Below are 14,761 nucleotides of genomic sequence, written 5' to 3' on the forward strand. Positions count from 1 at the left end.
ATTTCTTATTGTTGGCATCACTATCAAACTATTAAGGAAAACATAATTATCTCACTGGTGCAGGTGATCCAGTATTCTTCACCTCAATTATCAATACAAAAACAGTGCTTCTAATCGGTTGTATTATTTTTTACTAAACATTGATCGAAATCTCTTGTTTAACATGTTAATAATTTTCAGAAGTCTATTAGATTTTCCCATTTTCCACAATTCACAGAACCGAACAATGTCATAAATATCTGATTCCTTTGAGCAACGCATTAAAATTAACCAAAAACCCCTTTCTCTTGTTCTTTTTTGGCAGAGTGACACCCAAACGCAGGATTCGCCGTTTCAACCCCAAATGAGGTCAATGATTCTCCTACAATCGCAGTGCAAAACGTGGTCATATTTTTTCCTCACGCCATCCAAAGTGCCATCGTTTAACGATGTCTGGTCCCATAAAATCGCAACTTCGCGCCGCGATTTCACTCGAGTGCCACAACAATACAGAAGAAGGGTTTAAATAAAAGTGCTCTGTCGTAGAATAGTTGGGGGTGGGGAGTGGAAGCATAATGATTCTTTCATTTCGGAACGGTAATAAGTGATGCCATAAAGTGTTCCGTGTCGTATCCCGGGTGGAAAAATCGACGAACGAAACGACAAAGTTTTCACACGACAGTTATCCCACGGATTATAATGTCTCTGCTGAAGTACAGTAAAACATGGCCATCGATTCTCACCAAAATGGCAGTCGTTCAGCTGAGCGTTGATTCCAATGGGAGGACCTACAGTTCGATCGTGGAACCGGCTTGTCTAACGGGGCCCACCAATCTGGTGGAATCGAATCCCAACTTCCGGATGATGGGTCATCCGCAGATTGTGATTCAAACGCCGGGGGAAACGCAAATGCCGTTGCCGGATGTGGCCAACGTGGGCGATGTGAAGCTTTCTGGGGGCTCGGGAAGTGTACAGTGCATATGTGGAAATGGAAGTGCTGTGGGAGGGATGATGCGTTTGGATGAAGAAAAGCGATTCCGGCGGCCTTATAGGTCCGAGTCGATTAAGATCGATAATTGGGATTACATTTACACGGAGAAGCTGCCGTTCAAGGGAATGGGAAGTAATGGTGCTAGGTAAGTTGAGAATGTAAAATCTAGTCAGGTTCAGTCACAAATTTAATAACGCCAAAAATTGCCATTTTGGACACCTACCCACCCCATCGTACTATTTTTTGAATGGAAATTCTACATATTGTGTATGAGCTGTATCTTTTTGGGGACAATCACCCACAACATTTTTTACCCCCTTCACCGTTACAAAATTTGTGAATGGGCTTTTAATAAAATAAGCCTTTTTTTTATTAGACCTTTCCTTATCAATTTACCATTCTTGTACATGTGCCTCTAGGCCCAGGGACGTCAAGGAAATGTTCAATGCATAAGATCCGCCACCGGAGGAATTCGAACCCATAATCCTCAATATAATCTTGCTGAACAGCTGCGTGATCACCGATATTTTGACTTCTGAGTGGTGTTCATATTTCAATGTTGTTTTTGAACAAATATTTTCCTTTTTTATGAGTATAGGGTGTGCCATAGCATCACGTTGTTACAGTGATCATTGACGTCATTGCAGCAAAATTTTCCAGTAATTTGCCCTTCTTTCTTGAATAGGCTGTTCTTTCAAGTTTTCGTTAGATTAGCTAGTCACCAATATTTCCATATAGAACAGCTTTTTTTAAAGGAATATATCCTGAAGGCATTCACTAAAGTGAATCCTGATATAATTCAAATCAGAAATGTTCCCTTTCCTTTATCTTCTTGTATTAAAACAGACAGGCCTCTTATGGATTTGCTCACCACTTTTCCGTCTTCAACATTTCTTCATTTCTTGAATAAAAAAAAAGTGGTTGTATCATTGAAATTCAAATTAATGATCCTACAAATCAACAAAAACTTTTACTGTAGCGGTCAGTGGCCGCCGATTTTCTAATATGTACAAGTGTATTAACGTTTCCTTGCTATAGCGGAACGGTTGTCTATCAGGTTGGTCTTTAAGTGGGTTCCATAGACAACACTTGCAACGACTACCCCAGAGTGATCTTCCATTACCATCGTTTACGAAACAAAATCTCTAAGAAGATCTTAATGCTAGTAGCCCGACACCTACAAAAAAAATGAGTAGGGGAAGTGGGTACTGATATCCAATAAAAGACTTTACTACATCCTAATTTTGTGCATATTATAGCTTTATTTTTCCTAATAAATTCACCCTTTTTTTGGGAATAGGCTGTTCTTCAGAGCATTGCAATATGTCTGTGTGAATCTCATCATAATTAGAGGACAAATCCAAACAAAACATAACATGTAAAAATTATTTGCTGAAAAACTAGCTGCTTTTTATCTTCTAATGTTTGATAAATACATTGTTGACCCAAACTCGTTAAATACTCGTAAGGAATCGTTCAATTATCTCCCCACTCTGTAACTAGAATAAGTCTCAAAATGTTATGCATTCGGGGTAGTGGCGTTCGGGGTAATGACCCATTCGGGGTAATGGCTTTCAGGGTAGTGGCGTTCGGGGTAGTGTCATAGAGTCGCACTAATCTACTCGTAATTATAACAAGATGATTTAAAAACTGTATCAGGTATCAGGTATCAGAAGGCCGGCTCCAAAGGCACGTTCCCCACCAGTTGGGAGATTTGTGCCATCGCCATATTTGAGCCTATTTCATCATCTACCCGATGGGAGAGGAAAGGGAAGGGAAAGATGGGAGGAAATAGGAGTGGGGTCCCTTGAAGAGGGAAGATCGCATAAGCGAAATGAGAGCATGTAGCTCCATACCACAATGGGTTCGAACAGCGCCCTAAAAAGGGCCCTGCAAAACGCATGAGCGTAAAGAGAGCCTATAGCTCATTACCACAGCGGGTTAAGAATAACAGAATGTCCTGAAGATTCAGGCTTCTGTATTCAGTTTCACTTAATAAGTGTTTACCAAGTAATTGGAATCGCATTTGCGCAAAAACTGGACAGTTACATATCAGGTGATACGAAGTTCCATAATCGGAGTCACAACTATCACACACAAATGAGTCAGCACGCTGAATATTTGCCATGTGATAGTTGAGTCGGCAGTGGCCTGTCAACGCTCTGACCAAGAGACTGCAATTCTGCTTTGACAGATTTGTTAAATACTTCGCCACCTTTGGAGATGGCTCAGTAATATACAATTTTGTTTGACGACACGACTCCAAACTATTCCAATATTGCTTGTGCTGAGTTGCCGCCCAAGAGTTTATCTGAAGCTTCACCCAGCACTTCGAAATTGGAATAGCCGGCTCAGGGCCAATGAAGTCATGCGATGCTCCATCGCGAGCTAGCTCATCAGCCAATTCATTTCCAGCGATGGAAGAATGGCCAGGTACCCATACAAGGTTTACAGAGTTGACTGAATTCAGTTCCTCAATTTGAGTTCGACATGCGATAACAAGCTTCGACCTTGAGTTGGCCGAAGCGAGAGCTTTTATAGCAGCCTGACTATCTGAACAGAAGTATATGACTTTACCCATTACGCGCTGTTGAAGTGCTGATTGCACTCCACACATAAGAGCAAATATTTCCGCCTGAAAAACGGTGCAGTTTCTACCAAGTGAGTAAAACTGATTCAGCCTTAGCTCACGAGAATATACTCCTGCACCAGCTCTACCTTCAAGAAGGGAGCCATCAGTGTAACATACTATATTGTTTGATATACTTCTTTCCAAATAGCCAGACGTCCACTCTTCCCGTGAAGGGAATTGTGTGGTAAATGTCCTGTAAGGAAAGTTACAAGCAATTGTGAGATCACTTGGAGCAAGGACAATTTTGTCCCAATTCGCCAATAGTGGAAACAACGAAGTGTGTGTAGATCTACGATTCACTGGATTTTTCTCCAGTAGATCCAGTACCCATAAACGGTAAGAGCAAGAAAGTGCTTCTTGTTTAAGATATATGTGTAGTGGCGCAACGTCGAAAAGGGCCTCGAGCGCTGCTGTGGGAGTTGTAGAGAACGCACCAGACATCGCCATCAAGCACATCCTTTGGAGATGGCCCAATTTTGATTGGATTGTTCTCACTTCGCCCTTTTGCCACCACACAAGACATCCATATGCTAATATTGGTCGAACAACTGTTGTGTAAATCCATTTGATATATTTGGGTTTGAGGCCCCAAGTTTTACCAAAGGTTCGCCGGCATTGACCGAAGGCCATACAAGCTTTTTTGACTCTGAAATCAATGTGAGCTGTCCATAAAAGTTTGGAATCTAGAATGACTCCGACATACTTTACTTGATCAGTCACATTAATCTCAGTGCCAAAAAGACGTAAAGGTCGAATTCCATCGCGGTTTCGTCTTTCCGTAAAAAGAACAATAGATGTTTTATTCGGGTTTACCGAAAGGCCATATTGGCGACACCAACTCTCGACTACCTGAAGAGCACTTTGCATCAGGTCGAATAGGGTGCTTATGCACATACCAACTATCAGAGCTAGATAGTCGTCGGCAAATCCAAATGTTGGAAAACCGCAATTATTGAGTTGCCTCAATAGCGTATCTGCTACGAGATTCCACAAAAGTGGTGACAAGACTCCCCCTTGGGGGCATCCGCAAACACTCAATTTTCGAATCGCTGCTTGACGCAATGTCGAGAAGAGATGTCGGTTTTTGAGCATTTGATGAATCCAATTGGTAATCATTGTAGGTAGCCCATGGTTTCGTGCGGCTTCCAATATGGCATCGAAAGACACGTTATCAAAGGCACCTTCAATATCCAAGAAAACACCCAGGCAGGATTGCTTCTGAGCGAATGCTTTCTCGATATCGTGTACAACTTTGTGTAAAAGAGTCACAGTGGACTTTCCAGATTGGTAAGCATGTTGATTGACATGACGAGGCATGTTTGCCAAATAGACATCACGGATGTGATGATCGATAATGCGTTCCAGACATTTCAGAAGAAAAGAGGTCAGACTGATTGGTCTAAAACTCTTCGCTTCCTCATACGACGCACGTCCTCCTTTTGGGATAAACTTTACAGTAATATCACGCCAGGATTTGGGAATGTACCCGGTAGCAAAACTGCTTACAAGTAGCTTTTTCAAAACATGTTTGATAGACTCAAATCCCTTTTGGAGCAGAACAGGATAAATCCCATCCGCTCCTGGAGATTTGAAAGGAGCAAAACTATTAAGTGCCCATTGAATCGATTCAGTAGTTACGATACTGCGAGCCGAGGCCAGAGACTCGTAACTACATGAAAAGACATTTGGTTCATCCGTAGATGCTATGTCCACACATCCGGGGAAGTGTGTATTGAATAAACATTCTAAAACTTCTTCATCGGAAATCTTGGAAATCCTTAGATTTTGCAAGAATTTTGTTCAACCGACTGACTTCACTCAAACTGGAAACATTTGTACAAAGGTTTTTCCAGCCGGATCGTTCAGCAGAACGAAGAGCCTTCTTGTAAGCCTTGCGAGCTGACTTGAACGACTCTGATCCAGCTGAACGGCGTCTGTTCCAACTCCTTCTACATTGTTTCCTGAGTCTAGTCAGATCAGAATTCCACCATGGGGTCCCTCTTGTAGTCTTTACAGACCGCAGAGGACATGCTTCTTCAAAAGCTTCCATAATGTAGGATGTTGTAGTATCAACGGCATCATCCAGATCACTTGGATTTTCAATGGACGGAGAATATCCATGAAATTTCGTCGCAACCAATTCAATGTAGAGTTCCCAGTTTGTTGACCGGGGATTCCTAAAACGCAAAGTCTGCGCAGTTACATTTGAATGTTCAAAGAAGATGTAGCGATGATCAGATAATGATTCCTCATCTGATACATGCCAGTTCGTCAACTCGTGACTGATTCTATTCGAGCAGAGCGTTATGTCTAACACTTCTTCTCTATTAGAAACCATGAAGGTTGGGCGATTGCCTATGTTAAGTAATCCAAGGTCTGTACTACTTAAGTATTCCATCAGACTGGAGCCTCTCAAATTGATATCTGAGCTGCCCCAGATGATGTGATGAGCATTGGCATCACTGCCTACAATCAGCGGAAGGCCTTTTGTTACGCAGTGTACGACAACTCGTTTGAAGTCATCCGTTGGGGATGGTTCATCATGTGGTAAATATACCGAACAATAGACGTATTTCCTGTTGAGGTCACCATCAGAAACATCGATTGTGACAGCACATACATCTCTGGTAGTTAACTCAGAAATGAGTGTAGCAACGATTGCTTTATTAACGAGCACGCATGCGCGAGGCATGGAGCGCGAGTTTGCCATTTCAAGCTTGCTAAAAGTAGCAAAAACTGGGTCCACAAGGTTACCTAGATAGAAGTTCCCTCTACGAAAGTAGGGTTCTTGAACTAGCGCCACTTGGGCTGCACCATTTTGCATGAGTCTGCAAAGATTGATCGTTGCTGTTCTTTTATGCTGAAGATTGATCTGAGCTAACCTAACCGTAGCCACTACCCAAACTAGGCAGGATTAAGCTTTTTGCAATCTCAGCACGAAAAAGACCAGCAACGAAAAAACCAGATCGGTATCTATTTAAAGTCGCCAAAGGCGAATGAGCACAGAATACACTGTGTAAAACGCATAATGCGAATCCATATAGGTGATAATTTAAATTAAATGTCAACATATTCATAATCCCACCCTTATTAAGCCTCAGGATAGAGACTTAAGAAGGGCAGCCGATTATCTCGGAGAAACACAAGGTCACCTGCACCATTGCTCCGGGTAGCACAGGAAGGACTCAATACTGTGGAGGGCGCCCTGGTACCCCACAGGCTCCGTTTGCGGTTAGGTTTTATTTAGACCCCCCTAACCATTCATTCTTAGGCACGGTACGCATCACACCATAAATTAGGGGTCACCTGTGAGGTGGACTTTTACCACCGGAACAGGCAGTCCGTAGTGTTGATTCTTAGCCAGTTGAAACAACCGCTACCGACACTACGCGGCTATCTAGGCTGCTCGGGAAAAGGAGGTTAATATTGATGATTAACTCCTGACGGGCCCAAGCAGCCATCAGTTCTTCAGAGCATTGCAATATGTCTGTGTGAATCTCATCATAATTAGAGGACAAATCCAAACAAAACATAACATGTAAAAATTATTTGCTGAAAAACTAGCTGCTTTTTATCTTCTAATGTTTGATAAATACATTGTTGACCCAAACTCGTTAAATACTCGTAAGGAATCGTTCAATTATCTCCCCACTCTGTAACTAGAATAAGTCTCAAAATGTTATGCATTCGGGGTAGTGGCGTTCGGGGTAATGACCCATTCGGGGTAATGGCTTTCAGGGTAGTGGCGTTCGGGGTAGTGTCATAGAGTCGCACTAATCTACTCGTAATTATAACAAGATGATTTAAAAACTGTAATTTTATAGTAAAAATGTAATTTCCGGCGGAAAAAACTTAAACAATTCAAAGAACAAAACTATGTTTTTTTTGTGGTTTTTGTTGAATGACTAAGTCAAAACAATTTTTTAGTTAAATGGGTTGCATACAAAGTTTAAAAGGCTCCATTCCATTACCCCGAATGCCATTACCCCGAACGCCACTACCCCGAATAGTATGAGTATTGCAGGGCCTGACGCCAACCCCCTAGATTTCCGGAGGACTATTCCCCCTAAATGTTCGGAGGACCATAGTGCGCAGTTTAGCTTAGAGTCCTTCTCTGGCACTCGGACGATGATCAGCCGCCCCTGACATGGGGAACAGACGCTCAAGGTTTGCAGAAGCAAGAGCAAAAGCAATCCCCCCCCCCCTTCCCTGTCAGCATACGACCAAAGTTCCCACCGGGGGTTGATTACCCGATCTTCCCCAAGGTTACTCGTACCCCGGCCAGTACCACGAGGAGGTAGGGATAGGAGTTGCTGGGCTAGAGGCTAAGGACCACACAATGGGGTCTATTTTATTCCTGCAGGTACGCGAGGTACCAATGGTACGCCATGCCCAGCCATTTACCGTGCCTTTAATGATTTTTCGTAAGCATTGTTTACTTTACACTATTTGCATGTGTAGGTCATGTAAAATCAATAATCGTATAAGTGACCTGTATTCAAGAATAAGAATACAAAAAAACAATGTATTACTGTATTCTTACAAATCAAAAGCGCTGGGTGTTACAAAATGAGTTCTTTTATTTCATGCACATTAAAAATAAGTTCAACTTTTAGGTTGTAGCGTAAAATTTTACGAAATTCGGAAAGTTAAGAAGTTCTCCTTTAATTTATGCTTCTGATGAAGCAAAGCATCTTATAACGAATGGTTGACTGCAGTCAAAAAGGCAAATATAAACAAGTACATCTCATCATCTATAAATGCGGCTCGTAATTTTGTAGAATACACTAACAAGATTCTGACAATTTTTGTGTAAAATGAGTTTCATTTGAGCTTGATATATGTTATGGACCTACCGTATGAAATTATCGGAAATTTAAAAATGTTTAAAAATCCAATCTCCCATATATTTCTTACCATCCTCACCATAAAAATAGTGTTCTGTGAAATTTTCAGCTTTCTATGTAGTGATTTAAAGGTGGCCCATAGACGATATGTTTTTATATGAAAATTACTATGGAGAAATTTTGAAAAATGCTCCAAACTCGTTAGAACTGTAATGTAAGTACAAACTTATCATCCCATAGCGAAAACTCATTCTTCGAACATTTATGAAGGATGTTGCTGAAGGAACAAATTCACTTTGAGCAAATTTTGTTTGGGATTTTTGCAGGGCTATAATCCCATATGAAGCTAAATAATGGCAAACCAACTCATTAATATCTCTTCTGAGAAGAGTCTTCTCTTATCCGTCGGATTGAATTGCGCTCTGCAGCAAACTTCTTCATTATGATTTGAAGAATGGGTTTTCACTTTGGGTTGTTAAGTTTGTTCTTACATTCCAGTACTAACGTGCTTGGAACATTTCTCAAAATTTCTCCATAGTAATTTCCATATAAACATACATCGTCTTTGGGCTACCTTTAAATCACCACCTAGAAAGCTGAAAATTTCACAGAACACTATTTTTATGGATTTGAATTTCAAATATTTTAGAATTTTTAACTGCCCTAATCAAGAGTCTGATATGGATCTGCGGGAGTTCATAAAGAAACTATAGAAACACGCTAGGACTGCTAGGAATCCGCAAAGTCACGCCTTGGATTTCGTTGCAACATTGAAAATTCTCAAGTGTCCAATGAAAATTTTCAAAATTCCTCTGAAAATGTCTCCAGAAAATTTAGAAAAAATAGAAATCCACATTATACCACTAGGTATTCACATAAGAGAAATCCTAAGAGAATAAAATCTTGAGACTATCTTAGGAATCACCAGATCTTGGACATAATCCCCACCCAATAACCAATTATACATTCTCAGGATCCCGCAAGAAACTCTCAGTGTCCGCTTCTGCCGACATTTTCAAGAATCCGTTGATATTTCTGGGAAGTTCCCTAAACTTAATGATTATTTTATTAGATCCGTTTCCTTGATTAATAATCATGTTAGAATGTTGAATCGTCTTTTAACAATTCTAACGTCTTGCAGAATCTCTAACAAAGAGAGAAAGTTACTCTGAATAGTTGACGCAGAAAGATCAATATACACACTAATACCACAGACAAAAACTTTAAACACTTTCAATCGTATTTATCGCACGCTTAAATTATTTGATTGACAATAAAGTGTAGTTTGGACTGCGTTCGATTTTTTTTTTGTCATGGTAGCAGTATCGGAATTCTTTAAAAAAATACAATGTTGTACAATATACACATTTTTTATGGATTGTATGTTGACACTTCTGCAATTCACTAGAATAACGCAATTTATTTTAAAAAGTTATGATACACGACATTTTGTTTTATTTGTTTCTATTTCTGGGGTTTTTTTTCAAAAAAGAAAAGTCTGAAGGAAATGGGTTTATTCACTACCGGTCAGATCAAGTGGGCTGATCATTCAGTATGAATGCCTAAGAAAATAGTTTGTTCTCTAGTTTAATGGCCTCATCAAACGTTGTGAATGCATGCCCAATGGCCATCCCGAAGTAAATAGGCGTGTACGTGAGAGCCCTTAGTAGTTGGTGTGATTTGGGGGAATATCAACAAAAATGGAGCTCTGGAATGTAGTCCTTGTGGAGTTGACCTGCTATTCAAATGATCAATGCAACAGATACAGTAATATTTACAAAAAATTACAAATTTTGATGGTATTCAAAAATATTGCCAAAAACGGATCCATTTTGTTGCCAAAATCTGGGGGTGCCGAAAATGGAACAAGCTTAAAACGGAGCATGCCAAAAACGGAATCCCACTGTATTAAAACCTATACTTAAAACCTCATCTTGCTTGTCTTATATAAGCATAGGTAAAACTTCTAAGACTACACTAAGTCATGTTGAAGCCTTCTTAAATCTCTTCTGTCTGATGCATGTTATTGAAATGCAATCTGCGTGTTGTTATCAATATCATTATGTTGATAATGATAATCATGTAGTGAATTATGAGTTAATCAGAACACAAACATAGAAATGGCAATTAATCCTCTCGTAGAATTATCAGACTTCCTTAGCCGAGCGGTTAGAGTCCGCGGCTACAAAGCAAAGCCATGCTGAAAGTGTCTGTGTTCGATTCCCGGTCGGTCCAGGATCTTTTAGTAATGGAAATTCCCTTGATATCCCTGGGCATAGAGTATCATCGTACCTGCCAATCGATATACGAATGCGAAAAATGGCAACAAAATTGAATGCGAATGCGAAAAAAAATCACAAAATTGAATCTTCCGATTTGTTTAATTTTTTGACAGCACTAGCTTTCCTGAGTGCATTAAGTTTAAATCAAGGCTCTCAAGAAACCAATTTGTCTTAGTGCAGAGACAATATTCTGATTTAGGAATTACACGTTGCAAGAAAAAATTTGATTCTGGGAAAAACCAAAGTAACTGATTGCTAAATTTCCCATCAGAATCATCATAGTCACCGATGACTTAAATATGTTATATTTTTGTTTATGCCGCATGAACTGTCACGATCAAAAGCGCGACATCTCAACGAAAAACTTCATAAATGGATTCAATCATAGATAAATGATGTGGGACGCAGAGATGGGAATCGCACACATTGATATCTTTAACATCTGAGCAATGGAAGAAAGACGACCCGTAGCATACTTAACTACAACTATTTTTTTCTAACATGGCTCTTCATGGCAATAATCACTATGGGTTCATTCCAATATTTACATAAATTAAAATGTTGTGCATGCCAGATATCTCGCTATTCAACAAAAGGAATCGACTAACTCTAATCCTAAGTACTACGGCAAACTTTTAATTCCGTCTATCGTTGTAGTTCCGTCTATCGTGTTACAGTAATCTCTCCATAACTCGATATTGAAGGGACCATCGAGTTAGGGAGGTATTGAGTTACAGAACACAAAATCAGTGCATATGCGATCCAAGGGACCATCGAGGTAGCCATGAACACCAACTTTTACTATGGTTCTCTAACTCGATATCGAGATACCGAATATCGAGTAAGGGAGAGATGACTGTATATTAAATCTGTGATGTCAATCCAATCATGTTGGAAACTGCAATGCTTACTGTGGTCCATTTGCTCTATGCGGGGATTGCTCGCTGCGCATTATTTCCGCAAGGCAATCAAAATTCTTAAATTTCTCCGCAGTATTTTAGCCAGTGAAGGATTAAGCGCACGGGTTACTAAGATCAAAAGCGTTTATGAATGATTATAATGTTCGGAATAATCACTAGGGGAACTTACGTATTGTCGGCAGCCTAAGCTGCCCATAAACGCATAATTGTCTCATGTGAATAGGAAATCCAGCAAACATGGGACTGACATGCATTTATGGGCAGTAAGCAGCTGAACTTTTAAGAGAGCAATTTTACGCAACAATAGACCACAACACTAAGCAGGAGACACCTTAACTACACTTGAGCACTCTTCATTTATGAATTATTATACACAAAACACTATTTTATTCTCTTAATCTACTATTTTACCTCACCAAAGTCACGAGGCACTTGTTCTTTTATCGGCAATGCAATTACTATTGTCGGCTATAAAAATGTTCACTTCGGCAATCCAAAACTGCGCAAAAACTAGTTTATGTATTGGTAACCTTTCGTATTTGTTGACAAATCCTGAAATTAAACGTCACTCACTATGTTCTACTCGTTGAAAGGGCCAATGCAGAAAAATACAGACTACACTGAGAACAGAATTGCAGTTATCAATAGAATAGCAGAAAGTCAAATTGAAAACACAATGCCACTAAATTTTTGCAGACTAAGGTGCCGTCCACAAATTACGTAACGCCCTAGGGGGAGGGAGAGTAGGCTCAAACGTTGCGGCTCAAACACAAAATTTATTTTTTTCAAACAAAGACCGTTGTGGAGGGGGGAATGGTCGAAAATTGTACTTTTTAACGTTATGTCATAAATGGACGCTGCCTTATTTCTTTTTCATTTATTTTAACGAATATTTTTTGTATTCAATTTCACTATGGCAGCATTTCGGCTGTAAAAATTGCCATGTCATGGTTATAAACTTGAAGCAAGTGCGAATCCAGCCTAGAAGTTGCGTCATGGTTAATGATTCATAATATTGTGCTATGCAAGAAAAATCCACGGAACACGATTATCGGATTACTTGAATTTAGAGTTGCATTTGAATGGGTTACATGCATGCCTCTATTCGCTACTCACACTACTGTTTATTAGGGTGCGGCTTATTTTTTAAAAGCTCTCAAAACCAAAAATTATTGTACTCTTATGAATTTGAATCACATTAGAAGAAAAACCTCAAAGTTTGAGCCAAAAATATTAAGATTTCGAGGGGGCGCAAGCGTCTTAAAGGTAAATTTTCAAGTTATAAAACATGGCCTTCAGTGAAGTCACCATAACTTCGGTAACTTCTAACCAATTTTGAAACTTTCACCACCATTATCATAAAAACTAAATTTATTACTTAATTGTTTTCTTACTTTTCATACGCCACATTTCACTGAAAAAAAAATGTTTGATCAAGTTATTCAACAAAAACTGACCAAAACCATGTTTTTCTAACGAAAAACGCATTTTTTTTCAGTCAAACAATATTTTAAAAGCTGAAACTGGTTCTCCTCATATGCTAAACCTTTGAAAAGGGCTTGTCAACAATTTTCAAATAATTTTGAAACTATAATATTATTGCTCATGACGAATTCCACCCAGAATGAGTCGAAAAAAATAAAAATCGTACTCGATCGTCTTCGATTTGGATTAAATTTTGCACATGTTTTCGGTTTGGTAGATTAAGTGTTTTCCATAGAAAAATTGATCATTTTGACTCAAGTGTAACTTTTGAAAATGGCCTATAAATCGTTGCATGCAACTTATTTGAAAAAAATCTCACTCCGAAACTGTTGATTTTAAAGAAAAAATTCTATGAAGCAGTTACAGGGAATTATTTGGAGAAAAAAAAACACTGAAAACATATTTTATTTATTTTCATAGAAATATCAAAAATTAAATTGTTATTTTAAAACTGCATTTTTAATATTTTTTACATTTTCACCATAGAATCTTGATAGTCAAAAGATGTTTGGGACAAAGTTTCATGATGAAGAAGTTTCTAATAAAAAAGTTTTTCTAAGAACAAGTTTTGGTCGATTTTCAAAATAAATAAAATATTTTTTCAGTGTATATTTTTTTCTCATAGTCCAAACGGTTCACTACAATTTCTTCATAGAACATTTTTCTTTAAAAACAACAGTTTCGAAGTCAGAATTTTTCAAATAAGCTGCAAGCAAAAATTTATAGGCCATTTTCAAAAGTTACGAAATGATCAGTTTTTCTATGGAAAACATTTGTTCTACCATATCAAAATCATGTGCAAAATTTAATCCAAATCGAAGATGCTCGAATTCTATGACTGACCGATTTGACATGGAATTCGTCTCATGTTAAAAAATATACGCACTATTCAACTCGTAATTAAAATAAAATGCTTTATAAACACAAGATTTATAGGAAAAATGTAATTTTTGACGAAAAAACTTAAAAAATCCAAAGGAAATCGATTTTCTCTTTAATCATGTTTTTGGGTAGTTTTTGTTATAAAAATAATGTGTTGTATGAACAGTATGGAAACAACTATTTTTTATTTCAAAAACATGTACGTACAAATATTTGAAATTGGTTGAATGTTTATGAAGTTATGGTCAAACTAATATGAATTTTTCAGTAAAATGAAGAAAAATTTCAAGAAAACTACTTTTAACAAAGACTTGTTTCGATTTAAGACAAATTTGATGTTCTACAAAATTTTCATAAATTAAATTTTGAAATAATTGATGCTAAAAGTTTCAAAATTGGTTAGAAATTACCGAAGTTATGGTGACTTCACTGAAGACCATTTTTTATAACTTGAAAATTCACCTTTAAGACCCCTAAATCTTAATATTTTTGGCTCAAACTTTGGGGTTTCTCTTCTAATATGATTCAAATTCATAAGAGTACAAAAATTTTTGGTTTTGAGAGCTTAAATCTTAATATTTTTGGCATAAACTTTGAGGTTTCTCTCCTAGTATAATTTGAATTCATAAGAGCACACGAATTTATGGTTTTGAGAACTTTTGGAAAATAAGCCGCACCCTAGTGTCTATGCGCAAAAAATCGCTAAAAGGTAGCGCGAAATTGAAAATTCTACAGGCCATTTT

The 14,761-nt window shown here is 38.4% G+C and overlaps 1 protein-coding gene across 1 annotated transcript in view; it reads left to right on the top strand.

The window, feature by feature from the left end:
• LOC5567048 overlaps window positions 1-14,761 on the top strand; it is a 133,072-nt gene that overhangs the window by 98,686 nt on the left and 19,625 nt on the right. Inside the window, exon 2 of the mRNA XM_021846862.1 lies at window positions 305-1,115. Coding sequence (XP_021702554.1) covers window positions 679-1,115 — 437 coding nt within the window. The 5' untranslated portion in view covers window positions 305-678. The remainder of the gene's footprint in view (window positions 1-304; window positions 1,116-14,761) is intronic.

This window comes from Aedes aegypti, chromosome 1 (assembly GCF_002204515.2).
Source record: "Aedes aegypti strain LVP_AGWG chromosome 1, AaegL5.0 Primary Assembly, whole genome shotgun sequence".
Lineage (NCBI taxonomy): Eukaryota > Metazoa > Arthropoda > Insecta > Diptera > Culicidae > Aedes > Aedes aegypti.